This window comes from Gorilla gorilla, chromosome 7 (assembly GCF_029281585.2).
Source record: "Gorilla gorilla gorilla isolate KB3781 chromosome 7, NHGRI_mGorGor1-v2.1_pri, whole genome shotgun sequence".
Lineage (NCBI taxonomy): Eukaryota > Metazoa > Chordata > Mammalia > Primates > Hominidae > Gorilla > Gorilla gorilla.
In genome coordinates this window covers 7,701,104-7,729,061 of record NC_073231.2, presented here as the reverse complement: position 1 = coordinate 7,729,061, position 27,958 = coordinate 7,701,104, and the positions used below count along the sequence as shown (strand labels likewise).

The window sequence follows — 27,958 nt, the reverse complement described above, 5'->3', positions numbered from 1 at the left end:
TGCCATTTATCTTAATCTGACTTTGTTGATTTTTCTTGGTATTTCACTACTCAAGTGAAGCTTTCAATACTGGCTCAGACCACTTGATTTCTTGGAAATTTGTTGTAATCAGCAGTAATCATGAAACTTGCCACTTTATATATCAAAGACTTAAATCTTCCCAACACTACTTCCTAAATCCCTCTCTCTCTGCATTCTCCCCTGGTGTATCTCAATTAGTATTACTATGAGAATATCACTTCCTCCAGTTCTTACTTTCATCATGACCCAAAATGAATTTAAATAGACTTCTCCAAAAAAAGAAAATGGCAGTGACGCAAGTCTGCTACAATTCACTTCTGCAGGTGTTTTTCAGGAGTCTGTGCAAATTCTATTCATTTTACTGCATCAGTTTCTTATTCTGGTGCCCTCACCACAGGTCTGACAGTAACTCTTTTGATGACTACTGTCTTAGTCTGTTTGTGCCACTTACCATAACAGCATACCTGAGACTAGATAATTTATAAATAACAGAAATTTGTTTCTCAATTCTGGACCCTGGGAAGTCCAAGATCAAGGTGCTGGCATCTGGGGTGAGCCTTCTTGCTGTGACATCACATGGCAGAAGGTAATAAGGTCAGAAAGGGGAGAATTGCCATATCCCCGTGTGGTAAAAGACAAGAAGCCCTTTTAATGGCTTTAATACATTAATGAGGGTGGGTCCCTCATGACATAAACACTCCCAAAAAGGGGATCAAATTTCCAGCACATGGATTTTGGGTAACACACTCAGACCATATAAAAGTCAGAATGTAACTATACAGCTGACACTCTCATTATAAACTACTTGCAGAAACAAGCAAGCCAGCAACAATAAAATACTCTTTCATGGATCTTTAAAGTGGTTAACAGTCTAAACATTTAGAACAATTCATTTAAACATAACCAGTAGAAAATAATACCTAAAGCCTGCAGAAGAAATAAATTTCATCTAGACAGTTGCACACAAGCAGAAAGTCTTTTTAAAAACAAAAGACAACACTTTGGATTTCAAAGTCGACTTTAAAGTAAACAAATTCTTCAGGTATGTTAGAGGAGTAATTTCATTTGGTAGGATTTTTGCCTTGAAACTGTGCTGCAAACAATTGCCAGTGACACTGATACCATGGAGTTTTTTTTTTTCAAGTATACAAATAACTAGCAACTTTATTATACAATTGAGGCATTTACCCATCCAGAGACTTTGTTGTTTATCATAAATGGTATTCATATGCTTTTATATCTGCCTTCTTTCCTGTTAATCGAGTTTATTTCTGCCTTTCTCAGAAAGCCTTGTTAAAGCAGTGTTTCCTGATTGTGTTTCCTAGTCAGTATTTCTGCAGATGTTAACGGTAATATTGTAGAAAAAGAGCCCCGTATTCCAGTTGGCTTAGATAAACCTGCACAATCCCCATTCTACATAACACCGTCTGCTACTGGTTGCTAACTATGTGCACTGGATACTCCACACTTACTTTCCCACCCTCTACGACGTGTCTACTTCTTGAGTGCTAACTTCTAGGGAATTAGCATCATTTCTCAGTCATTCTCTTCAAAAGGTTAAAACTTGGACCACTTTGTGCCATTACATATATGATTTTCTCTTCATTCAAAAGCCTTGGTGGCAGGCGCCTGTAGTCCCAGCTACTCAGGAGACTGAGGCAGGAGAATGGAGTGAACCCGGGAAGCGGAGCTTGCAGTGAGCGGAGATCGCGCCACTGCACTCCAGCCTGGGCAAAACAGCAAGACTCGGTCTCAAAAAAATAATAAATAAATAAATAAATAAGCCTTTCTACATTTTTCACCAGGCAAAACTCCTCCTGTCCAGGTCAGAGGGTGTCTCTGACATGCAGCCTTTCTTCTTTTCCCTAGGCAGAATTTGTTTTCTTCTATATAATACAGGAGAAAAACGTTTCCATGACGTTTTTACACCAAAATTATTTCTTTCCCATAATGACTTTTCGGTATTTGTCTCCTTCGATGGTACCATGACTTTTCAAATGAGGATACTGTTTCTTCTTCTGTGGTTGAGTCATCAGTACCTGGGACAGAGGAGACTATACTCATTCTTTAATTGCCTAGGCAGATCTCTGACAGGCTGAGACTTGATTGTGAAGCAGGGAATGGACAGGCCAGCTAATTTGGGTGGGCTCTCAGCAGACAGAGGTACAATGGGAGGACCAGGCCACCAAGTTTAGGATAAAGAAGAGGGGCACTGTGGCCAGACCCCTGAAACCGAGGGGAAAGTGGAGGGACGTGAAGTTAGTTATGGAGGGCAGATAACATAAGTAACTTGGATGTTAATTGTGAATGTTGCATGAAGCCATTGGATGGATTTGAAGAGCTTGACATGATCTGAGCTTTTTCAATGTTTACTTGAAAGACAGTGTGTGAGTCTAAACAAGAACATGTTACACAATAATCCCAGCAAGAGATGCCAGATGGAAGCTGAGACTACAGGAAGGATGCAAGGTTAGAGCTGACTTGATTGGCAGGAAGTGAAGGTGTCATATAAAATACAGAGTGGGGTCAAGATTTTGCACCTGCGTAAATGAGGATGCTCTGTTTTATGTGAAAACCACTGGAAGTAAAGCAGGTTTAGGAAGAAAACACAGAACTTTTTCTCCTGGGGATATTGAGGGATGTATTCAAGAGTGATTGACAAGAGTCTTCAGTTCATATAACAGGATCATATTAAAGAAAAAGAAATACTGGAAACCCATCAGCATAGAATTAATTTCAACACATGGGGCAGCAGAAGTTCCGAATCAGCCAATTGAGAAGTTGGGTCCAGTGAGTTAGGAGAGTGGCATCCAAGGAGCTAAGAAAGGAAAGGCTTTGGAGAAAGAAGAGAGCATTCAACTGTATTAAAACCTACTTAGTAAGAGGAAGCCTAAGAATTGACCATTGGTTTTTGCATCTGGAGGTCACGGTGGCTTTGGTAAGATCATTTGAAAGGAAGGCTGTGAAGGAAAGCCCGAATAGATGAGATGAAGACAGTCTTGGAAGGGAGGATGGGAAAATGGAAGGTACACCCAACACTTTGAAAATTTGTGCTAATGGTAACCAGAGAAGGGATATGGTGGCTGGGTGACTGTGAAGTCCAGAGATTGGTGTTGTTAGGTTGTTTTGTTGGTGGTTTTGGTTGTTTACCTCATTCTTAAGATTGACCCTGTAACGCATATTTTTATCTTGATGGAAATAAGAGAATTGATGAAGGGGGAAAAAAAGGATAAACTCCAAGAACAAAATCTTTGAGTTGGTGAGAAGATGGAATTCTGAAGGCAATACACTTTTCTTGTGTTAGACAAAGATGAACATGTACACCATGAAAACATACTTTGTATAATAATGATTAAGTGATACTTAATATAAGAGAATCCTTACAAAGCCTAATCAAGATGGTTACAACTAATACACACCTTCTAACCTCATGGTGTTGTTTCAGGCTTTCTGTCCTTGTAAGTTGCTTTCAGAGGATATTGTATAAACTACAATATATAGTAAAAACATACTTAAAGCAAAGAACCATAAGATCATGGTGTTTCTTTATATAAGATAATAGGTATAGCACATAATAATATCAAAATATTCTCCTGTTTGGCAAGAATTTTTTTGTTTTTTGTTTGTTTTTTTTTTTTTTTTTTTTTTGAGATGGAGTCTTGCTCTGTTGCCCAGGCTTGAATGCAGTGGTGCAATCTCAGCTCACTGCAACCTCCACCTCCCGGGTTCAAGCGATTCTTCTGCCTCGGCCTCCTGAGTAGCTGGGATTACAGGCATGCACCACCAGGCCCAGCTAATTTTTTTGGTATTTTTTATTTTATTTTATTTTATTTTATTAGTAAAGACGGGGTTTCACCATGTTAGTCAGTCTGGTCTCAAACTCCTGACCTCAGGATCCACCCCCCTCTGCCTCCCAAAGTGCTGAGATTACAGGTGTGAGCCACTGTGCCTGGAGTTTTCAACTATTTTTAAAGAAATGACAGGAAATGTATGGTTTGAATTGAGTGCACACAGTATATCCTTAGATAGAGGTAGAATGATAACAGCAAGGTATGAGATAATATTATCTGAATTGTGACATCTTCATTTTAATATGTTCTAAAAAGTAAACGTATGATAGGTTGTCAGTTAATGTTTGTTGAGTTCAATTAAATGACATTATATTATTTTCTTTCTGAGTCATACTATGCATGTCAAATTAATAAGTATATCTCAAGGTTATCAAGGTTAGTTTGAATATTTTAGAGATCCAGAGTAGATTGCTTATCTAAACGCAAAGATAATTCAGAAAGTATCCACCTCAGAGCTTTACCAGTAAGCTAAGTGAGATGAAGGAAGTGTTTAGGTACAGAGTTCCATAAAAGTTTTTATAAAAGTGCAGGTATGAGATATCAGTGAGAAACTCAGCAGATAATGAAAACTAAACTAAAAAAAAAAAAAGAAGGATCAGATTTGAGGAATATTAAGGGGAAAAGGATGAGTTGGATTTTATATGTCCAGTGAAAATAATGAACCTAAAATTCCAAGTTAGGAGAACCCTAAAGATGGTGTTAGAAAAAAGTAGAAGTAAATTTTTTTAGAAAGATTAGCATAGTTTTCTAAACGTTTCTTCCCCACGGTAAACTAAGAGTGATCTTCATTGTCCCAATTCTTTGCAATAATGCACATCTTTTAGTTGGCCTTTCAAGATTCTCTGTGAAACTCTTCTTACCATTCCAATACTTAAGCATATTTTCCTAGTTGGCTGGCTGACTGTTTGATACTATCTGACAAAACTGGGCATTACAGACTGGGAAAACAGCAAGAAGGAGGAAACCAAACAAATAGGCACTTACCCACACTTTCTCACTTCCCACTGACAAAACCATGGACTTGATAATGGACCAAGAGGCTGGTGACAGCCAGAGCTCAATTATACGTACATACTACGGAGATCGGAAGGAGTTGGCTGTAAAGAATATGGCAAACACAGAAGGGAGATATCAGTGCTGACATTTTGAATACTTACTCCCAAAATGCAGCAAAATGTCAGTCATTTATTTTTTAATTTTTATTTAGCACTTCCTTCTTGACTGGTTTATGGTAATTTTAGTACAAAATCTTGTCCACTACTTTTCAATCTCACATGGTTTCCAAATTGAAAATAAACAGAGGAAAATTCCACTGTTCCTCACTGAGGTATATTCTAGAGGTGAAATTGGCTCTGATAAGATTTCCACAAACACAGCCCTGTGCCTTTGCTTTTATGTTATGCTTCATGCATTAGTTATCAAAAAGCACCTTTGGGAGGGATACAGTAACCAATTTAAGCAATTAGAAATATCAGTAAAATGATTCCACACTCTCAAGCTGACAGTTTTGAAGTGAATTATCTCATTTTGATATGCTATTTGTCTGTTTGTCTTCTAGTTACATAATAATTGTACACATTTATGGGGTGCATGTGATATTTTGATACATGAGTAGAATGTGTGACAAACATATCAAGATACTTAAGAATCCCATCACCTCAAATATTTATTATTTCTTTGTGTTGGGAACATTTCCGATCTTGCCTTTGAGCTATTTTGAAATGTACACTGTATTATTACTCACTATAGTCACCTTACTCTGCTATCAAGTATTAGAACATATTCTTTCTAACTGTATCCTTGTATCCATTGACCAACAGCATCACTTTATCCTTCCCTCCATACACCCCCTTCCCAGCCTCTAGTAATTCTCATTCTTACCTGTCAATTCTTAAAAAAAAAAATACTAAATCCCATGTCATTTGTCATAAGACAGTTCATAGTACAAGAAAAAAAATGCACGTAACAGTTATAAGTGTTTGGGGAAAATATATATGTAGGTTTTTGTTTTTTTTTTTTAGTAATAGCACTTTTTATTCTTGGTATTTAATCTTTGTGTATTTACCCAAATCCTCATGCATTTACTCTGTCTCTGCATGCCTCAGAATATGACCTGGAGCCATGTGATGATCCTGGAGTCCCTGCCTTCAGCCGAAGAATTGGTTTTCACTTTGGTGTGGGAGACTCTCTGACGTTTTCCTGCTTCCTGGGATATCGTTTAGAAGGTGCAACCAAGCTTACCTGCCTGGGTGGGGGCCGCCGTGTGTGGAGTGCACCTCTGCCAAGGTGTGTGGGTAGGTGGTCACACGCTTTCATTTCATTCATCCATGGGGGCAGGGTCTAGCCCAGGCAAGAAGCCTAGGGTGGTCGGGGTCGGGTGGGGGGTTGTTGACAAGGAAGGAGAGGGTGAGAGTATGGGCCCCACTCTGCCAAGCAGGGGAGAGGGGAGCTGCCTAACTGCTCTGGGCTTGAATTAGCTCATCTATAATGTAAGTCCCTTTCAGCTCTGAAATTTTATGATTGAACAAGAATGAAACCAAAGCATGTGTCAAGCATATTTATGAAGGGAATATATATATATATACGGAGAGAGAGAGAGAAAATCTGGAGCAAAAGAAAAATTGGAAGATAGAAGCCAAGCTATAATAACACAACCTCTGACAATTGCATTGATTAAAAGCAGCACGTGTCCCTTGGTATAACGATGGTGACAATTTTATTTTTGTTGTCAGTGGTAGCCTTTGATGGGATGATGGTTGCACACTCCTGCTAAGTGGGCATGATAGGCATTTGAATGCTGAATTCACTTTTTCAGTGTGTTCTGGAGGAATCCAAGAGATAATTCCAAAGAGTAACAGGAATTTTTATTTCGGTACTTTGAAATGAAGTACTAGGCTCACATGCAGGAACTGGCTTGCTTATCCAGTGGGGTGACGTTTATTAGCAATCTGGGAACTGTGCTACTCTAAGAAGTTTAGCAAAGGAGAATCGTAACTGCCATTGTAGCTTAAATAGGGTGTGTTGTCCACACAGCCAGAGCTCTCGTAGTTAGCTATACGGACAAGGTCTACTTCCTGCCACCCAGCCGTGTTACTCAGCATATTCTGGGTCTTACAAATTGTTCTTTAAAGTTACAGAAAACTGACTAATGTCATTGTGAAGAAAAAAGGGAGATGAGAGATTAACCAAGGTTCTCCTTAACACCAAGCCTTCTGAGTCCATGGGGAGTCCAGAATATGAACCACACTAATTTCACCAGTTAACGAACTGGAGGCATGTGTGGGAGGTCTGAAGATAAAATTTAATAATCCATATAAAACACAAACATGTTCCCTTAGCATAACTTGTTTAGCATAACTTGTTTTATTTTACCATGGTGCAGAATCTCTTTGATTCTGCCTTTTGGGCAGATTTTTGGGGTTGCCTAGGGATATTATGTAACTCAAATGATAAAGCTATATTTTTGGATTTTAATGAACCAGAGATACATAGTCAGAATTTCATTATTAAAAAATTAAACAAATAAACGTGAATCAAATCATCTGTGTCTGTTTCCAAAACATGTATCTATATATTTTTACAATCTGCTTTTCTCCTAAAATAACGGTTCTTACTGTTTGTGGTTGTAATATTTATTTGAGAATGGAAGGCAAATTTTGACTGTTATCTCAAGAAAAAAAATACAGTATTTTGCAGGTGATCATAGGAGTTCCCAGAATTGGTTGGAGTCTAGAGACTCCTAACTGAGATAGTTTGAAATCTGGACAAAACCCTCAACTCAATGAAATCAAGGTGACATGTAGATATGTAACAGTCAGTAGTCTACTGATTATAATGATTAAGACCCATTAAATGTTATTCTATTTCATCCAGAGTCATTATCTTTACACTGTTTTTCTTGTCATTCAGGTTTTTACTCTGTGGTCTAAAATATGAAAAATAACTAGAGTTGGAAGAATAGTTACTATTTATTAAACAGTGTGTGGTAGACTAGGCACTGCTTCAGGCTCCTTCCATGTCATAACGTATTTAGTCCCATGACAATTCTACAAAGTAAATGCTGTGATTGACAGTTCCCTTTTATATGTGAAAATATTAAGACAAAAAGACTCTACAAACTTTACCCAAGGACACAGAGCTAGGAAGACTCGAACCCAGGGAGCCTGCAACTCAGGCTTTAACCACCACACTGGACAGGAGGGCCTTGGACAGGCCCTTTTTGTATTTAGCCTTTTGCATTTTGCCTGCAGTTTCCTGATTTTTCCTCCAGCCCCTCTGGTGCATTCGGGTGCTGTCTTCATTTCTCTCTAATTCCCCACACCTGCTTATGTCCTAGCTCTGGAGGATTCTGGCTGCTGCAGAGCTCTCAGTTCAGGCTCCTCCTCCCCACCCTACTAGCCCCAACTCGCTCCAGAACCCCGCAGTCCCCATGACAGTTTCCCTGGCTCCCCAGACCCCACCAACCCCAGAGACCGCAGCTCCCAGGATGCTCTCTCCAAAGTGAAAACCACATCGATTTGCCCGATGTAACAGAGCCTGGTCAGTGCTTCCCCTAGTAATCAGAGCAAGCACTCTCCTTCCACGCTGTCCTGGATCACAGTCCCTCATTCACTTGCTCTCCAGAGTGCACCCAGCGCTCAGCCAGCAGCCTCCTGCAGACAGATGGAGCCCTCTCAGGCCCACAGAGCACCAGGGCTCTTTCTATAAGGTTGGTGCAAAAGTAATTGCAGTTTTTGCCATTACGTTTTTTTTGTTGTTGTTTTGTTTTGAGATGGAGTTTTGTTCTTGTCACCCAGGCCGGAGTGCAGTGGCACGATCTCGGCTCAATGCAACCTCTGCCTCCCAGGTTCAAGCAATTCTCCTGCCTCATCCTCCCAAGTTGCTGGGACTACAGGCACATGCCACCACGCCCGGCTAATTTTTGTATTTTTAGTAAAGGCGGGGTTTCACCATGTTGACCAGGCTGGTCTCGAACTCCTGACCATGTGATGTGCCCGCCTTGGCCTCCCAAAGTGCTGGGATTACAGGCATGAGCCACAGCGCCCGGCCTCAAGTTGTCTTCATCTCTTTGTCTCCCTCCTCAGACTGATGGCTCCTTTACAGTGGGCTGCCTCATCCCTAAGTTCTGTGTATCCAAAAGAGGAAAATTGCTTTCCTCAGAAGGTTCTCTTTTCATCTCAAAAATTTGATTCATCCATGCTTCATGTTCCTTTCTCTAAAATTATAGAAATAAAAATGATTTGCCTGTGGCAAAAAAGAGGCAAATCCATACCAAAGGTTGCAGGTGACACCTAAGGATGTCGACTGAGTTAGAAGCGTGCCGTTTTAACCTCCCTAACAAATGTCTGACCTTAAATGGAATTTCTAGTGAGCGTCTGAGCTGAGAACCATTTCTCTCTCTATCAAGTCACTTTTAAATGAAAGAGATGGAAACTTTTTTATTATTTGTGTTTATTCATTTTGGGGTTTTTTTTTTCAACCTGATGATGTATTTATGATGATAGAAATAGTATCATATATTCCTTGGGTATTCAACCTCAATGCTCAAACCCTCTCTTCTGGCACCTGTTGGCATGTGCATTACACATGTATTGTTTAGGATCTTCTTTTTCAGTTGCAAGTTAGAGAAAAAGTTGCCCACACTGGCTTAAGTCAAAATGAAAGTTTATTGGTAAGGTGATATAAAGTCCATACCTAGAGACAGCTTCAGGTGAGGTTTGATCAAGGGTTCCACCTTGTCAACAAGAACCTGAGGTCTCAGCATCTCTCAGTTTTGCCAATCTGGGTAAAGCACTGGGTGGCTTCCTGATCTCATATCATCACATACAGTGCTGTAGCCCCACATCCTGCCATACTGTGGAAACAGCTATGTCAAGATCACTTATGTACAAGTCCTGGGTTTCCTCTCATTGGCCCACATTGAGTCCTATGCCTATTCCTGAGCAGTCATTGTGGCCAGGGAAGTCGTGATTGGCTTCGTACATTTAGAATTCCATCTGCACAGCTTTTGAATAATAACAAAAGCTGAATATTTTGTGATGTTTTGTGACATTTTGGTCAAAAGAGCAGGAGCAAAGTTAGAGAGCATATATGATGGAGATAAATGTTTGCTATAATTCCGTAACCTAATATTGCATCTATGACATCATTTCAGAATTATTTGAACAAAAACTTTTCTCAGGGTGTTAAAGGGCTGTATATATACATCAGCATAAGCCTTAAAAGCATATCTAGTAAGAGAATGTTTTAAAAAATGAATGAAAGTGAGATATATCCTCTCATTGATTAACTGTATTAACTCTATTTGCTTGACAAAGTAGAAAGTCATTGGGCGAAATAAAAAAAGAAAAAAATCAACACCCTTATCCTCAATTTTTGAATGGATTGCAAGTTATTTCCGACAGGCATAGTGAAACAAAATATCTTGCCTGTATTTTAATTTAATTTATATCTAGTTTAATTTATATCTAGTTTAACACTAAACTCTCTCTTTCTCTGTCTCTCTCTATATATCTACATCTATAGATATATCTATATCTATATATAGAGAGAGAGTTTAGTGTATCTATATATGTATCTATAGATATATATATATAGAGAGAGAGAGTTTGGTGATATATATATCACTAAACTGTATATAATTCTATGTAGTTCTTTAATTTTGGGTTAAAAAATTGAAACAACGTTCTAAGCTAAAATGTTAGTTTCTGTTGCTTCTTAAAAGCTAATCCAATAATGGCACTAAATTGTAAAAATAAAGGTTTATAGGATAATGAATGGGCTAAAAATAGTACCATTTTGTGAAATTCTTAAATATTCTTTGTGAGTAAATATGGAATTGCATATTTTGATTAATATAGACTTCTATTACGGGCAAGATTTACTTATTTGTTGCGTAGAACACAATGAACTTGGTTAAAAGGAGAAAGGTAGATTTTGTTTCTGTTTCTTAGTTGAGCTGTTTTCTATTTCTGTACTTTTAAAATAAAGCTTCTAAAACATAGAGATCTGCATATTAATAGTTTTCCCAATTTCACAATGCCCTCAAAAGCCCCACAACAATTTCCACATTTTAATAACCAGAGCCATACACCTTTACTTCCAGCCATTATGTTAAGAAACATCTCTGTTAAATGTGAGGCATTGTATAGGCTCGACGTTATTTAGGTGGACAACTTGCTTCAGCTGTAGAATTTGAATCCAATTTAACTGTATTGAATAGGCAGATTGAGAGGTTATATATTTTCACCTACTTTTTAAAGTAATTAAATAAATAGTTATTTAATGTCCCCAGTAAAATGACCTTGCCTAATATTGAATATGCATTAATTTATACAGACATTTTGGTTAATGCTATGGATTTGGGGCTTCCTAGCCTCCACGTCTGTCTGTTGTTGAGGCCAGTCTGTCTGTGGTACTTTGTTACAGCAGGCCAAGCAGACTGAGACAGCAAATTTCACAGGTAGATGCCTTTGTACAGAAGAATTGACTGAAAAATCAATTAACTCCTTTCTTCTGTGTTAATTTCATTTTAATTAGTTTCATTCAATCGCAAAAATCTAAGTGACAATTCAATTATAGTTAACATTTCAGTAGCTTTTTTATAAAACAGCAAGTGATTTGTATTAAGAAACATTGTATTCATTCATCTTAAATTAGTATTAAATAGACTTGAAAAACTTTTTTAAAATGAAACATTTAATTCTGCTAATGGTGACTTTTCAATGAATGTTTTAAATCAAGCTCAAATAATTTTTGAAATTTTGGTCACTTAACCCTTGTGATTTTCTGAGCACTTGCTCTTTACTTAATGTCAGTGTCTTATTAAATTACGTCCTCCGGGATACTGCCCCAGGGTCTGGAGTGCTCTCTCAGTTTCTTTGACACATCCATTCTTTCATTTGAATATCATGTTGTATCCGTTTTTGTGTACCAGGAGGCCACCTGCACAGCTTTGGAAATAAGGAAAAGGAAACACTTTGTGATATGTGAGCTATTTGGTGGTATCTTGGTCAGAAAGGTAGGGGTAGTGTTAGAGAACAGATAGGAATGCAGATAACAAGCTTCCACAAGAATTCTTCTGATTTAATTTGAAAACAGAATTAATTCAGAAGACATGCCTCCAAAAGTATACCAATGTTTCTTCAAAGAACATTTTGTAAAATAGTAACCTATCCCATTCAGAAAGTTGCTTCCCTCAGCAGCAACACTTTCCTATCCTGTTGGAATCACAAGGTTATTAAAGTCATAAGCAATTAGCCCTCATGGATTATTTCCTATCTGCCAATAGGAATAATTACCAATATTGTGTATTAACAAACGTAGTACAATTATTGCACCTTCTGATAACAGATTGCCTGGGGTTCAAATCATAGTTTCCCTCTCACACCTGTGTGATCTTGAGCATGTTAATTAGTGTCATTGTGCCTCAGTTTTCTCATCTGTAACATGGGCTTAGTTTTGTTATATACCCCCATGTGTTTTTGTGTTGTTTGTTTGTTTGTTTGTTTTTTGAGACAGAGTTTCTTTCTTGTTGCCCAGGGTAGAGTGCAATGGCACAATCTTGGTTCACTGCAACCTCCACCTCCTGTGTTCAAGCAAGTCTCCAGCCTCAGCCTCCCAGTTAGCTGGGACAACAGGCATGCACCACCATGCAAGGTTAATTTTTGTATTTTTAATAGAGATAGGTTTTCACCATGTTGGCGAGGCTGGTCTTGAACTCCTGACCTCAGGTGATCTGCCCACCTCGTGCTCCCAAAGTGCTGGGATTACAGATGTGAGCCACCGCGCCCAGCCAATGATGTAATAGTAATAAGAACATATACTATGTAAGTGACAAATAGGCCAAAAACAAAATTAGATAAATTCCTGTACCCCATCAGGCATGGTATTACTACAACTTATTTTTCCTATGATTATTTATTTGAACTTTCAAAGATACTTGTCTTCTATTGAAATTCTAGAATTTGTGTCACAAGTCAATCTTCACAACATCTATACCTTCTGTGTTTTTGTTTAGAGTCTTTAAAATTCAACTGTTTTAGGGCATTCCACTTTTCCAAACATCCTTTTATCAGGACACGTCCATGCTCCAAGCTCTTTTAGGGACCTTCTGCCGTGGTTCAAGGAAGTGCACGCATTCCCTGCAACCTGGTTCAGGCTGTGTTTGCAATCCCATCTCCCATAGTTCCTTCATGTGATGCTCCACTTCAGTCATGGTGATAAAGTCATAAAAACATCCTATTTGTCTTGCACCTGAGACTGTGCCCAGGTCCTGGCATTCCTTCCCCAACCATGTTTCTCAGCAGGCCTTTGGAGATGCCAACACGGCTACGGTGTCAAGTGGACTCATGAAGCACTAGGCCCTCAGGATACAATGGCTAATCATGTTCAGCATTGAAAATATCATATTTTCTTATCGACTTCCACATAAAATCCGAAAAAAAGGGTGACACAGCAAAAACAAAACTATCCTACGTTCAGTAGGATGGTATTAACTCAAACACAAATAATGGCTTAAAACAGAGAAAAGATGTAAAAGTCATAATTTAAATTTTAAAAAATGTGATTCTGTGTTAATCGTCTTTAAAATCTTTGAAAAATATAGGTACTAAAATATAAATTAGTGAGTACACATTGTATGTATATTATACATGTGTATTTAATATATATTATTATACATTTAATATTATATTTATAATTAATACATATTAAATATACATTTGATTTTTGTTTGTATATACAATTATTCATATATAATTTAGTGTATAAGTATTAAGATAATTTTTCTAGTTAGCAAGCCAAGTTTGTATACTTTCCTTTCTTTTCTTTTCTTTTCTTTCTTTTTTTTTTTTTTTTTTGAAACAGAGTCTCACACTGTGTCGCCCAGGCTGGAATATAGTTGGGTGGTCTCGGCTCACTGTAACTTCTGCTTCCTGGGTTCAAGCAGCCTCCGAAGTAGCTGGGATTACAGGCATGTGCTACCACGCCTAGCTAATTTTTGTATTTTTAGTAGAGACGGGATTTCACCGTGTTGGCCAGGCTGGTCTTCAACTCCTGACCTCAGGTGATCCGCCTGCCTCGGCCTCCGAAAGTGCTGGGATTACAGGCATGAGTCACCGCGCCTGGCCAACTTTGTATACTTTCATAGCAATTTAATACTTTTGGGGAAAATGCCATGTGAAAGACTATCTTTTGAATCCTGTGCCACACTACCCTAGAGTAATGGCATCCTACCTTTGTACATTTAAGTGTTTTGGTCATGTATATTCACATTCAGTTATAGCTACATATTGAATAAATGAGCTATTATTACATATTTACTTAGAAATCTTAATTGCATCTCAGGTTATGAGAGATACTTATTCAGATACTAATAGAAGACTTTAGTTTCAAGCTGCGAATATAAAGTGAGATTTGGGAAGTGCTAGAAGGCTGGTGAGTTGCTTCTGCCTTGATTTTTTCTAAAAGGCAAAGCAGCAGCATCCTCTGTCTATACAGGGTCATCAGTTACAACGGGATGGTTAATTTTGCACTGTTATCATTCTTGCATAGTGAGGACTTGAACTTAGTTACTACCATTTATTATATATCTCCTTTTTAAAAAAAAAAATCCCAGAATCCAAAGGCTAATAAAAACATGTAAAATTATTTCTTTTGGTTTAGATCTTTTTTCTTCGCATGGATACAAATGCTAAATTCTTCTTTGTTGTCCCACCTTTTTTGTGTATTATGAGAAATGATTATATAGTTAATGTCCTAAATGCTAATATAATAACAAATATCAGCTGCGATTAATCGGTGACCTATTTAGAATAAAAGTCCTTAAGAACACACTTTTTTCTTGAACATTTAAACTTGTATTACTCCAGTTTTATTAATTATGAACAGTAGTGCGAATTATTAATTTTAAAGTGCATGTAAGTGTTATTTAGGATATTTTTAAAAAGTGCTATTCCCTTTATGAGTACTTCACAGTTTATATCACATCAATAATTAATCTGTACTAGTTGTGTGATCTTGGGAAAGACATTTGGTTTGTAAACTATTCTATGCTTCAGTTTCCTCATCTGTAAATGGGGTTTATTGACATGTCACGAAGGTTATTATAGGTATTATAACACAAACATACACAAGTTATTACAGGTATTATAACACGTACACAAGTAATTATAGGTATTATAGGTATTATAACACACACATACACATATAATATATATTATATATAATATAATAATATATATTAATATATATTAAATATATATTGTAAATATATAGATATAAATATATTTATATAATTTATATTTATATCTAGATATATATATTTTATAGATATATTTATATCTAGATATTTATAGATATATTTATATCTAGATATATTATATATATTTTATAGCTATAAATATATATTTATTTATATATTATAGATATATACACCTACTCATGAGTATATATACATATATATTTCTCTTTTAAAATGATTTTTAAAGTATTATAGTTATACAAATACATAATTATAGTTATATAATTACTGTAATTTCTTAAAATGATTATAAATTCCCAATGGCATCTTTGAGTCACCAATCGCCTGCACTTCTCCCTCAACACTTGCACCCCGAGACCCACATCCAAAGCCTGCCTTTCTGTCTTTATTTAAGGAGGATGAGGGAGAAGTGAACCCAGGTTGTCAAGCGTTTTCCTCTCTGACTTTCTCTTCACACCCTTCCACATGGAGGCATTCTGAGATTCAATGTGCACAAATCACTGGGGGGCAATCATGGATCTCTAGCAACTTCCTGCTGGCAAGTGGATTAGGATATCATGGCCAGTGATGTAGCTGATTGTGTTCGTTGTCAAAGAGGGAAGGAGGGTGTGAAAGAATCAGTATCGTGGCAGCGGGCATGCAGAAGTCATCTGCAAAATTCTGCAATACCTTGAGCAACCCACTGGAAAAGGAATACTGTGCATCCATCTCTCCTGCTCTCAGTACATACCTGGCATCTAACTGATGCTTGGTTTCCAACCTGACAATTATTCTTCAAAGGAAAAGGCATTCTGTGGGATGTTTACATCGGTGTGCTGGGCACACAGTATAGTCTGTAAAATTGTTGGTGTAGACTCCTGTGGAGCTCTCTTGGCACACACAAACCTCTGTGTGTGTGTGCACCCGTATATGTAGCCACTTTATTTTTCTGTGATCGTTTTGGACTTAGAATTTTGGAGCTGAAAGCATTCTTGACCTAAACTGTTCACTTTCACCGTGAAACAGGTGCTGAAAGGTTAAGTGACTTTCTCCAGGTTGACAGAAAGTAGAGAGTTGTAGGTATTTTCACTTTTACCTTGATAAGAGGAATTTTGTTTGATACAAATTTAGATCTAGAAGTCAATTATCCTCTTCCTTCATTGGGAAAGAGGGAGAAGCAGATAATTACTGCCATTGAATGTTCTTCCATCCCAAGACATATTGCTAAGGCATTCAGGGATGTGACATCCTGAAGATAACTCAGTGGTTTGGTCTGTCGTTAGATTCCCCTTTGAATGCGTCCCAGTTGATGCCATAAGATATCAATGAAGGAAAATGCAGAGAAATAATGGTAGAATGGGAGCATGGGAACTGGTGGGGACATTTCATGAGGCAGGAATGAGGTGGGTGGGAGAGGTGCTGTGACAGCCTGACGACACAGCCAGTGAGCCATGGTGCTGGAGCACCTCTGTTTTATTCTAGAACTCTCTGTATGATAGCATGCTGCTTCCACATAGTCAGAGGTCATTCTGTTAATAAGACAATTTTGAAAATGAGCTAGGTGGGGTATCTGTTTTTGTCCAGTTGGTGAAACAATAAAAAAAATCACTGATCTGTTTTGAAATAATATATTACTAACAGACACACATTGATAGAAAAGGAGGCTATCATGATTTTAAAGGTTTTAATCTGTTAAAAACAGCAATTCCACTTTTGAATCCTCTTTCTCTAATGTCCTATTTATTGTAGCTGAATGTGGAGCAAGTGTCAAAGGAAATGAAGGAACATTACTGTCTCCAAATTTTCCATCCAATTATGATAATAACCATGAGTGTATCTATAAAATAGAAACAGAAGCCGGCAAGGGCATCCACCTTAGAGCACGAAGCTTCCAGCTGTCTGAAGGAGATACTGTAAAGGTAAAAAGAATCTTCTCCAACATGATGACTCCAAGTTTTCTTCTCAAAAAATATATTGTCTATCTATGTTTCTACATATAGATATATGCACATATTAATATATATTTTATATATGATTTATTTATATTTATTTACACAATGAGTTTGAGAAGGTGTAATGTCACTTCGCTTAGAGCAGTGTATGTGGACTTTGAAATAACTTTGTGGATAAACCTCGATCTAACATTTATCAGTCCAGAACCTTGTGAAAGCTGTTTAACACTTGATCTTCAGCTTCCCTATGTGTAACAAAATGCAATTGTACCTACCTTTTTGGACTGTCTTGAGGATTTAATACAATAATATAAGTGGATGTTCCTAGCATTGTGTCTAGCACATAGTTGTAATTATTAAAACTTGCAGGGTCCCCAAACCAACCCTTTCTGTAGTTAATCTTGATTTTTAAATGTGGTCATACTGTGGAAAGCTGGGAAGGTTCTGAAGTGATAATGGAGGTAAATCCAGCCGCAGTGGTCAGATCACAGACAGGGCTGATGAGGAGAAGCCAAGCCAGGACAAGACAGAATCTCAATATTGATGGCAGGGGTACCCAGGTCCTGTGTTGATTGACAAAATCCCAGCTCCAACTAGAAATGCCCTTAACTTCTAAGACTCCTGATACAATTTTCACCTCTCCTGTAAGTATTTCAGTAAATTGGGAACCTTCCATGGTCTAGGGACTGGAGAATGGGTAACCTAGCCTCAAGGCACTGAAAAGGAAAAGCTTTAAGCAACAAGAGCTAATGCTATAATACTATCCTGTCGAACCCACGGCCCACAGGCCACATGCGGCCCAGCACAGCTTTGACTGTGGCCCAACACAAATTCGTAAACATATTTAAAACACTATGAGATGTTCTGTGATTTTTTTAAGCTCATCAGTTATCTTTAGTGTTAGTGCATTTTATGTGTGCCCCAAGACAATTCTTTCAACATGGCACAGGGAAGCCAAAATATTGGACTCCCCTGCTATAAATCATCCGTTCAATCACCTGCTTATTTCAGCGAGGTGAGCAATTGAGTTGGACAGAAGCCTGGTTTCTGGCAAGAAAGGAACACGTGGCTCTTTTTATTCCCTTTGTAAAATTCTAGGGTTTTTCAATTAATTTACATCTACCTAGATGCACATAATGATGCATTTTAGATTCAGTATTGTCAATTCACTTTGAACTATGAGACTTATAAGAGAATATGCAGAAAGCCAACTAAAAGGGAAAACACTGTGTGTCCTCCCTTTACAGAATGGCTGGAATGGAGCCCCCGCCGGGCTCCACTTGACCTCATTAGAAGTTATGTGCAAAGGTCAGGAGAAGCTTACAGATTAAAGGGCCTTACTTCCTCCTAAGGCTGCGTTTGCCTGTATTTCAATGTCATAATTTAGTAGAGTGGTTTTATTCTAGTTGTTCTTTCATTTTAATAGTCTTTTGAAATCTCACGCTGGCAGTATGAGGGACTGTCACTAAGAAGTGGTTTTTAGGCAGGAAACTAGCACATTCTTACTAATCTAAAAAAAATAGTTACATTGCAACTGAATTTTTTAATAACCTCAAATTTAGAAGTCAGTAAGCCTTTAAGGCAAATTTTTAAATAACTCTTAACTCTACTTTAGTGCAGGGGAGTGATTAGAGATACTGCATAAAATATACAAGGATAAATATTATTGCAATGGAAGGAAGGAAATTATGTTCATTTGTGACTGCATGCCGTTTAAAGTTGATTATAACAAAAAGTTTTTTTTAAAAAAAACGTGCTTCTCACATTTAATTACAGAGAAGCTGTCAATCATATAAAATACCTACACATTTTGCAGGCATATGTTTTTTAGATATGCTAACAAATATCTCTGTTAAAAATGTTTATAGTAAAATTATCTTAATTTTCAAGCCTAATGCTGTTCACATTGATCCTTCGCACATACTGTGATGTAATAATAAAGACTAAAATTTTATATAGACGCACCCCCTTCACACGTAAATAAACATGATGTTTTCTTGCTTCATGTGGAAAAATCATGTAAGAGATATCGAGCTCTCAGAAGCATGTCATGAAAGGAATATAGAATGGAAAACGCAATTAATTTTGGAAATAAATCTGCAGGGTATAGTTTCTGTAAAACTGGGAAAGGTTTCCCCAGAACTTTCAGTATTGTCGTGCTAGCATTCTGTGTGATGTCTTCTAATCTATGATCATCAGCTAACCCAGCAACATTCCTTAGAGCATGTGGCATTAAATGCTGAACTCTGAGGAGGGTTTGTAGTGCAGATACTTACAGGCTTGTATTAAGCATATGAATCCCAAAGGCTTTCTCTAATAAGTGAAAAGAACCCTTTAAATCTAGCTACTTATCGGTGAAAAAATATAACTAGGAAATGTTGTACAGAACAGGTGTAGCCTGGTCCTCATCCAATTGGAATCAGAAATCAAGTCTTCTGACTTCCACTCCTATCTGGGTTTTTATTTGTGATCAGTGCGAAACCTGAACCCAGATTTTAACTTTAGAGAACTGACAGGGGAGTGTTCCATGTTAATCAACGATGTACACTTTCTCTGGGGTTTCAGTGGTTGGACCCCGTGCTAATTGCTGATGACATGGATAAAGAAGGCAGAATTGCTGTTCTGAAGAATCTTACGATTCAGCTTTTGAGCTGTTCATTTTTAGTGGTTCTAACCATGAAGCCACTGGGAGCAAGGTGCAATGTCTCAGGGATCCACGGTGCGCTTGGTCAAGTCCTCATGAGGACATGAGGAAGCCAAGATTCAGGAGAGCGGATGAGCGTACAGTGTGTCAGGACCCAGCAGGGGCGTCACTGACAGTCTAGTTCTTTCGTGTTTCCCCATCTTTATGGATTTCTGTGAATTACAGACAATTCCATGGTATACGGGGTAGCCCAAGGCCTTCCTGGGGAGACCTGCACCTTTTCTCTTTGACCCAGATTCCTCTGGACTTAAAATCATTTAGTCTCTGGATGTCAGACCCCGGCTCATCTAATAAAAACATGGAATAAACTAAATAATGGTTTTTACACAATGACCTGGGTCAATAGTCTTTTAGTAAGGAGATTAGAGAGTATCTGATTCTACCCCACTAGCATGTCCATATTTAATTGTAATGAAATAACTACCCACAAAATTATCTTTTCTAAATGTATTTTCTCCTTTTCTGAGTATGTATATCTGTGTACATCCCTGAGTTTATATATTGATTGAAAGACAATGAAAGAAAATCTGTATAAAGAGGAAAGAAGTGGGGAAAATAAACAAACACATTGGAAGAGCCTACTAAGACTCTGTTTAATTTTATTTAGTTAGGGTACCATTTTTCTATTAAGACAAACTGAACATTTTCCAATATCATGTAATAAATGTTTATTTTTACAGCCCCCTGCTAGTGAGGGAGGCAGGTGGATTAGCCGTGCCCACCTAGTGCTCTGTTGTTATTGGGAGCGAGGACTGCTGCATTGACTTTTTTATTTTACTTTATTTTATTTTATTTTAAGCTCTGGGATACATGTGCAGAAAGTGCAGGTTTGTTACCCAGGTATACATGTGCCATGGTGATTTGCTGCACCTATCGACCCATCATCTAGGTTTTAAGCCTCGCATGCATTAGGTATTTGTCCATCTAGAAAGTCAGTGCTGTTTCTGTTACCTGAGCCTCATGGCATTGGCAGAAAGTGCATGGGTCCTAAAACACTTTTACCTGATCCTCATTCAGATTATGACGGTGACACTGACCCACTGCTCCCCACCATGTGACCTGTCTCCCCAAAAGTTGGGAACCGATGACAGAACCTTCCCTCTCCCAGCTGATCAAAACCAAGCCTTGTCTTCTTTATCTTCCGTATACTTATTACATCTACTCTCGTTTTACAACTGCTTGGGAAGATATGCCACATACAGAGCATTTTAAGCAACATCGCACTTCTGTATTACTATTGCATGATGAGATACCTCTGTTATTACAAATTCAAGATGAAAGCTACCTCAGGCTTGCAGACTACAGAATGTGACAAGATTCCGGCACATCTTGTTGTCCTTTAGTGCATTCAGACAGAAGGGAATAGAAAGGTAGGGTATGTTCTTTGACTTAGTTGAGAGTTCAGAGGAGATATTCAAGACTAAAATATTATAAATCCTTTCTACTTTTATAACTGAACTATGAGAAAAGGAATAAAAAGGTAGATAATGAAACCTGGAAATGTAAAGAAATATTTATTTAATTTTAAATGAACACAGAAAGAGCTCTTAAAGTAATGAATATAAAATGATCTGAACAAGAATGGAATCTTTTGCCTCCAGTGTAATGGTAAGGATAAAATTTAAAGAACAAATATGATTAAGCTCTAAGTCCTTCATTTATCTTTCTGTACACGATATGCCTTTTTGAGTATTGTTTAAAACTGCATCTTTGAAGATGTGGATTTCTTATTAACATTGCTAACATAAGAATCCAATGAAGGCATAGAGGGACTCATACTGTGAATTTTCATCAGGTATATGATGGAAAAGACAGTTCCTCACGTCCACTGGGCACCTTCACTAAAAATGAACTTCTGGGGCTGATCCTAAACAGCACGTCCAATCACCTGTGGCTAGAGTTCAACACCAATGGATCTGACACCGACCAAGGTTTTCAACTCACCTATACCAGTAAGTAACATACGACTTAATCACATTCTTTTTTGATTTTGTCAGGAGACATCTGATACTTGGCTTATATTAAGTTTTAAATATTGATTTTTTTTTCTGGCTGCCTACTGTGTTTTGGATTGCAGTTTAATTCTGTACTCTGTTGACTGGTTGTATATTCAGACACATTACTAGTAGCTTGAAATTTATCTATTTGGAAATATTAATTTTAATAACAAAATAGTTGGACCTGAAAAGGAAACATCTTACAACATTTTAGATCTGATGGGCTTAAATATATTGATTGGGGTATAGTATACACTGATAAAAATTCATGTGCTTATATATGAAGGCTTTAGAAGAGATGTTTGATATAACTGGAGGTAATAGACTTTGAATGACACACACACACACACATATATTTATACATTTAATCATATATATGTATAAGCACACACACACAACTACATAATATGTAGTAAACTATTTTCTTTTCACCATTAATTTTTGAGACGAGAGAACTAAGAGGAATGCTTTGAATACTTGCCAAAGATAACAGTTTTAAGAGTTGGTGGAGCCAGGATTGAACCTGTAGCTCCCAGTTTTCGGTGCTTCCCATCATTTGTATGAACAAATCAATGTGGAATATGTTTTTAAAGATGTAAATGAAGAAGCCAAAAGAACAGGGAAATAAAAGAGATGCTGTATTTCAAAAGTAGGAATTTGCAAAGTGATAACTGCCATTTTCAGCATTTTTAGTTCTGAAGTAAAAAGCTATTTGGTGTGGATAAGTAATTAAAATTAACTAATTAATTAAAATGTTTAAAGTATATAAAATTGTCAAATCCTTCACTCATCTGATAAATGTAAAAACTATATAATACTGAACACCATGACAGTAGAAATTTAAAAGTTTGGGTTTTTGAGCATAAAAGTATGTTAGTGATGGATACCTTTATTTGATGGATGGGCAAAAAAGGTCCTGGAAAAGATAATAATCATCCCACAGACCCAGAGCTAATCCAGGTGCCTAAGAGGAAGATTAATCACCTCAAATCCCTCTTAGGAGGAAAAAATCACAGGTGAAGGATTGTAAGACTTTGGGCAAAAAACAGAATAAGTGTGGCTGAAATCATGAGGAAACCAGTTTTTCACTTTTGTGATAATACCATTGAAAAGACTGAGTAAATAGAAAGCCTATGAATTAATATTTATGCACAATAAACTGATAACAATTGATGTTACAAGATCAACCTATAATTATAAAATTTTTACTAGAATTTTACCTTCCAGGATTTCCCTCTCAGAAATGTCTCAAAGAGCTCTTGTAAAACCACTTTGCTTGCAGATGGAATGAATGCTATTGTGATTGTTTTTTCCACTTCTCATCCCTGTCGAGATGTTCAATGTATTTTGTTTTCTTACTTGGATGTCTTCATCCCCGCTTCCTTGCCCCTACACTAGTCTTAGAGGAACACAGATACTTGAGAAGAAAAACTGTTTGACAAGCCTGTGGGTAAATTAAATTTAGTCTAATTACGGGGAAGTTCCATGTACACCTACGTTGTTCTTCCAATTCTTTTGCCACTGAACACATTTTCGTTGCTTTTTCTTACAAATCCTGCCCCTGCTATGGCTCCCTGGGCAAAGAGCAGAAAACGTTGGCCTGGGATCCTCCCTCTCTCCTGGGACCTCACCCTCAACACTGCTGCAATTTGGGATGTTACTAAGCTCACTGTTTCCCTTCCTGTGGCTGCTTCACAGAAAACACATTGTGCTCAGCTTGTATTTTATTTCTCATTACGTTTCCAACCCTAGTAACTGTTTCCCACGTTCCTCCAACTATTTCCAGTTGGAATGATTTCTCATTTGTAAACACTTGGTCTCATTTTCTCATGGTGATGCAAAAAGTATCTAGAAGAAGATTTATGCATACTGGAATTTCAGGGGCTTGGAATCATTGTAGGGATACTGAGCTGTTTCCATAATTCTGAAGCCTCTTCTGTTGTCCAGGTAGCAGTTAGGAAGGTCCATGTGCTCCAGAGCCGTGTGACCGAATGGAAACTAGAGGTGGTCAGCTTGTTCCATGATGATGTCCACCCTCCCTCACCCAGAAGGCTTGTGTCAGTGGGCGAGGCTCAGCCCTGCCTGGACCCCACATGGATACTGTGACTCTATTGCTCGCAGGCATCCAGCATCACTTTAGGAAGTTTTGCTGTCACTCCCACTTCACTGAGTAACTTTGTAAAAGCTTGAATCTATCCATCTGTTTGTGGGCGCTTTCCAATTCTACGGACATTTTTGATTACATAGTAGCACAAATGTTCTATAAATAGGAGAAGGAAATATTGGAGAGGATTGGCACTTAGCTCTTATTATAATCAATTTCACAGGAGTAATTTTCTTGTTCTCCCTGTTTCACCTTTTTGTTTCACCTGCAAAACCCAGACACTCCTCAGGTCTCCTTTGCAAGATTACCTTAGAGCTGGAACACACTGTCTGGTGGGAAGATACATTTGTAATAGAAAATTGGTGGCGCTGATGGCTATATAATCAAAATAGTATTAACCTCACATTAAATTGTTAGGTTTAAATATAAGTAAATAAGCTGAAGAAATCCACATCTCCCCAAGGTCATCAAATACCTGAATCAAATATTTATCCCAAAAAGATGTCTCAGAAATGATGACCGGTTAGATAAAATATTTTACCCAAGTTATTAATGCTTAAGACTGTGTAAAGACACTTTCAACTATTTTCAAAAGACTTTTGTAATTGCCTCTTGCTAGTTAATTGCATTACTTAAGGAAACATTAGTATTTAAATGTTTCAGATCCATAATTAATGCATATACATGAGTAGATTAGAAAATGTCAACAGAGAGTAAAATATATAGCTTAATAAAAAAAAAACCCTAACATTTTTAGAAATGGGTCCAAACAATATTTGTGTATCCCTTAATATTTACAAAAGCATACACTTAGGGACCTTTCAACTTTACAATCCTGGTAATTCCAGGTCTTGGGAAATAGCTCCTTCTACTCTTCTTTATGAATTAAAAACCGAGTCTTCAGATATTTTAGTAATTTGCTGCACACAGGGAGTGGTGTAATTGCAACCCAAATCCAGGCCTTCTAACTGAATACCAGAATTGCTGATGAAGTTATTTTCAACGATTTTCGGTGATCCTCATTTGGCAGGCATCAAGTATATTGACCGATATTGATACATGCAGAGGAATTGCCAGGGAAGACAAGCCAGAGTATCTTTGGGCCAAATCGGAATAAATATGTTGCTGAATAGGCATTGATTAAGCAACTATTGTTTTCTGAATAGTAAGTCAGACCAAAATAAAACTTTAAAAGTGTCCTTCGTTACAAAACACTGCTTTTTATTACAGACTTGTCTATGTTCATACCAGATAATATGCTTCTGGTGTATAATGACGTCAAATGGATCCATAACCCATAGCTCTGTGAAATCGGGGACAATGAGTGTCCACTTGTTTGTACTTCTTTGCACCTTACACAGATGTGTGATCTGTGACATAAGAAGCTTAGAATGGATGACTGTCATTCAAATTGTATTCCCTGGTGACACTGAGGGTCCACAGAGCTGTATCAGGCAAGAAGTAAGAGTTTCACCTGAAGTAACAGAAGCATTGGATATCAGAGTAGCCCTCTGAGGGTGATTTATCGATATTGATATAGGGTTTCCGGTACATGTACCAGCTTCGTCAATTATTTCAAATTACGGAGCTGGCATTCTGATGTTAAAGTCCCATTGGCCCTCTGATGAGATAAATCTATTTTGGGTACACCGATGGAACCAGAATTCTGAGCCTACAAAATCACCCAGGGAATGCTTTTGAAAGACAGCTGGCTAGCTTTCCTAAGGCAACCCCCTACCCTTGGCTCTTAAAAGTCTCGCTTTTTTGATAGAGAAGAGGACCCATAGTCAGGAACATCTTTAAAGTGTTCTCCAAACAGAGGCTTGAAGTGAAGGGCCTGTGAAAACGGATGAGGAATTACAGATGGGTATAAATGACATTCCAAAGAAACATTGAAAGGCTGGAGATGAACAACTGGATCTGCACGATAGAGCTGCCACAATTCCATATGGCAACTTTGTACCAATTATTTTAAAAAGAAAAAATAAAGCCCTTTCTCTGGAAAGTTACAGTCCTCAGGATGCACCCTGCAGAAGTGCACTGGCCAGCCCTGAAAATGAATCAGCTGCATAGCTGGTATCACGGGAGAGGCCCTGACTCTGAGCCCAGGCACTTTGCAACAACAGTGTTTAATTTAAAGACAGGGAAATAGGGACATTCACAATTCTTTCTCTTCATCCTGCCCCACAACCAGATTTCTCATCCCTGCTAAATTTTCATTTTTGGGGGATCCTGAAATGGTCCCCTCATCACTATCCTGAATTCTCTGTCTATCCCTTTCTTGTACTTAGCTGTGTTTTGATTTACACAATTTCCATTATTTTATTTATGTACTTGGTCAGGGTCTACTGCCCTCATTCACTTGCTAGTTTCTGTTCTGTGGACACTGACTCAACTTGTCAAGAAACGCCCAGCACCCATGCATGACTAAGCCACTCCCTGGGCATAGAGGCGTGGATGCCAGGGTGACCTGGACATAGAGATGAGACAGGCATACACGTGTGGTTCAACAACTGGACTCAGATATCAAATACGTTGTGTCTTGTGGCTGGTTTTAGGACCTCGGAGGGATGACAGACTCCTCAAGGGGGTCCTTTTGTATTTGCATTTATTTTTGGACACAATTCCAATCCCACAACGCCTGCTTGGCATTAAGCTTCATAAATGATATCGCTTGGGAAATAAAAGCATCTGCCAAAGTAGGAAGCTAGAGAAGTGTCTGCAGTTCAGACGTGGTGAAGAGGCTCATCAGGGATCATCTACCCGAGCTTCCCTTCCACAAAGCACCAGTGATTCCTGGCCAGGGGATATTGGCAGAAGTTTGAACAGAGGTAGAAGAAACATCATAAACACTTACGGTTTGGGTTTGTGGCAGAGCCACTCAAAGGAATACTTTTGTTTAATGACGCATAAAATAATCAGATCCCTATGGGCCGACTTTCTCTCTACCCACTAGGCTGATTCCAGGTGAATGTGTGATCAGTGCCCAAACTCCTAGGGAGCACTTGATCTCAGCAGACGCAAGACTGGTCTTTGAATCATTTTGAGATCGTTGAGCTTAAGGCCGTGGACCTCTCTGTCCAGGCGCTGGTTTTGTGGATATGCATTCCCTGTACATCAGCATTAGACATAGCATTGATGAAAGAGTGGCCATCACTTACCGAGAACATCCTCTGTCATTCTTTACACCTATCTCATTGTTTAGGCAAGACTGCCAACCACAAAGAGATCTTTGAAGCCATCAAAATAAACACAAGCTTAAATTTTGGTTGTAGAATAAACCTTGTGGCTGAGGGTCAGGCACGGGTGTAATTACGCAGAACAATGACTTTCCCTGGCTTGCTTCTAAGGGATGCTTCATAAATATTTGCTGAATAGATATAAAAAGGTTTAATTAAAAATTGATGAATAATAAAAGCAATTTATTTCATCCAATTTGGTATGTTTATAAAAATATTTTCTGCTTTTGAAAGGTTCTAGACTTTGAGATAAGTAAGGAGACGGAAGATGAGGATAGGGCGAGTCGTTGTGTTGGTTTGTGGCAGAGTCATGTACTGAACCCTTTTCAATCTTCTTGTCATGCTCAGGGTTCCAGGGGATTAGTCAGCTGTGCTCTTGAGGCAGGGGGGCAGCAAGGCCTGGGCAACCCCAGCTCCAGCCTCCCCAGAAAGTTACAGTTCACAGGACACACCCTGAGGCACAGCTCCTGTCTAATTTCTATAGCAACTGGCATAAGGTCAATCTCCTAGAACTAACCGACTTTTTTTAGGCGAGCATTTTTACAAGACCTGTGTTTTGGAGAAGGCTTGTTAGACGAGGATCTGACCATCTCAGACATGCTACAGATTAAGGTCAGTGCCAGGTGCTATGTGAATTAGACAGGAGCTGTGCCTGTCCTGGAAGCCCACACACAGCCCAGGGCCAGCGATGCATGCAGCTGGGGGCGGGACTCTGAATCTGTTCTGAAAACAGGAAGTTAGGTGTGCAGGGCTCTCGCCCACATTGGGAACAGTCTCTGGGTCCTCTGTCTGGATGGGGGCACAGGGCTCTGTGATGAAGGACATGCTCTCAGTGTGCCCCTTGCTCT

General features: G+C 38.2%; 1 protein-coding gene across 2 annotated transcripts in view; it reads left to right on the top strand.

Moving 5' to 3' along the window:
- The window catches only part of CSMD1 (CUB and Sushi multiple domains 1), a 2,071,408-nt gene that overhangs the window by 1,640,925 nt on the left and 402,525 nt on the right, over positions 1-27,958 (top strand). For both annotated transcript variants that reach the window (XM_055349528.2, XM_055349527.2), the window contains exons 21-23: positions 5,978-6,166; positions 16,864-17,033; positions 21,566-21,722. In XM_055349528.2, coding sequence (XP_055205503.2) covers positions 5,978-6,166; positions 16,864-17,033; positions 21,566-21,722 — 516 coding nt within the window. The remainder of the gene's footprint in view (positions 1-5,977; positions 6,167-16,863; positions 17,034-21,565; positions 21,723-27,958) is intronic.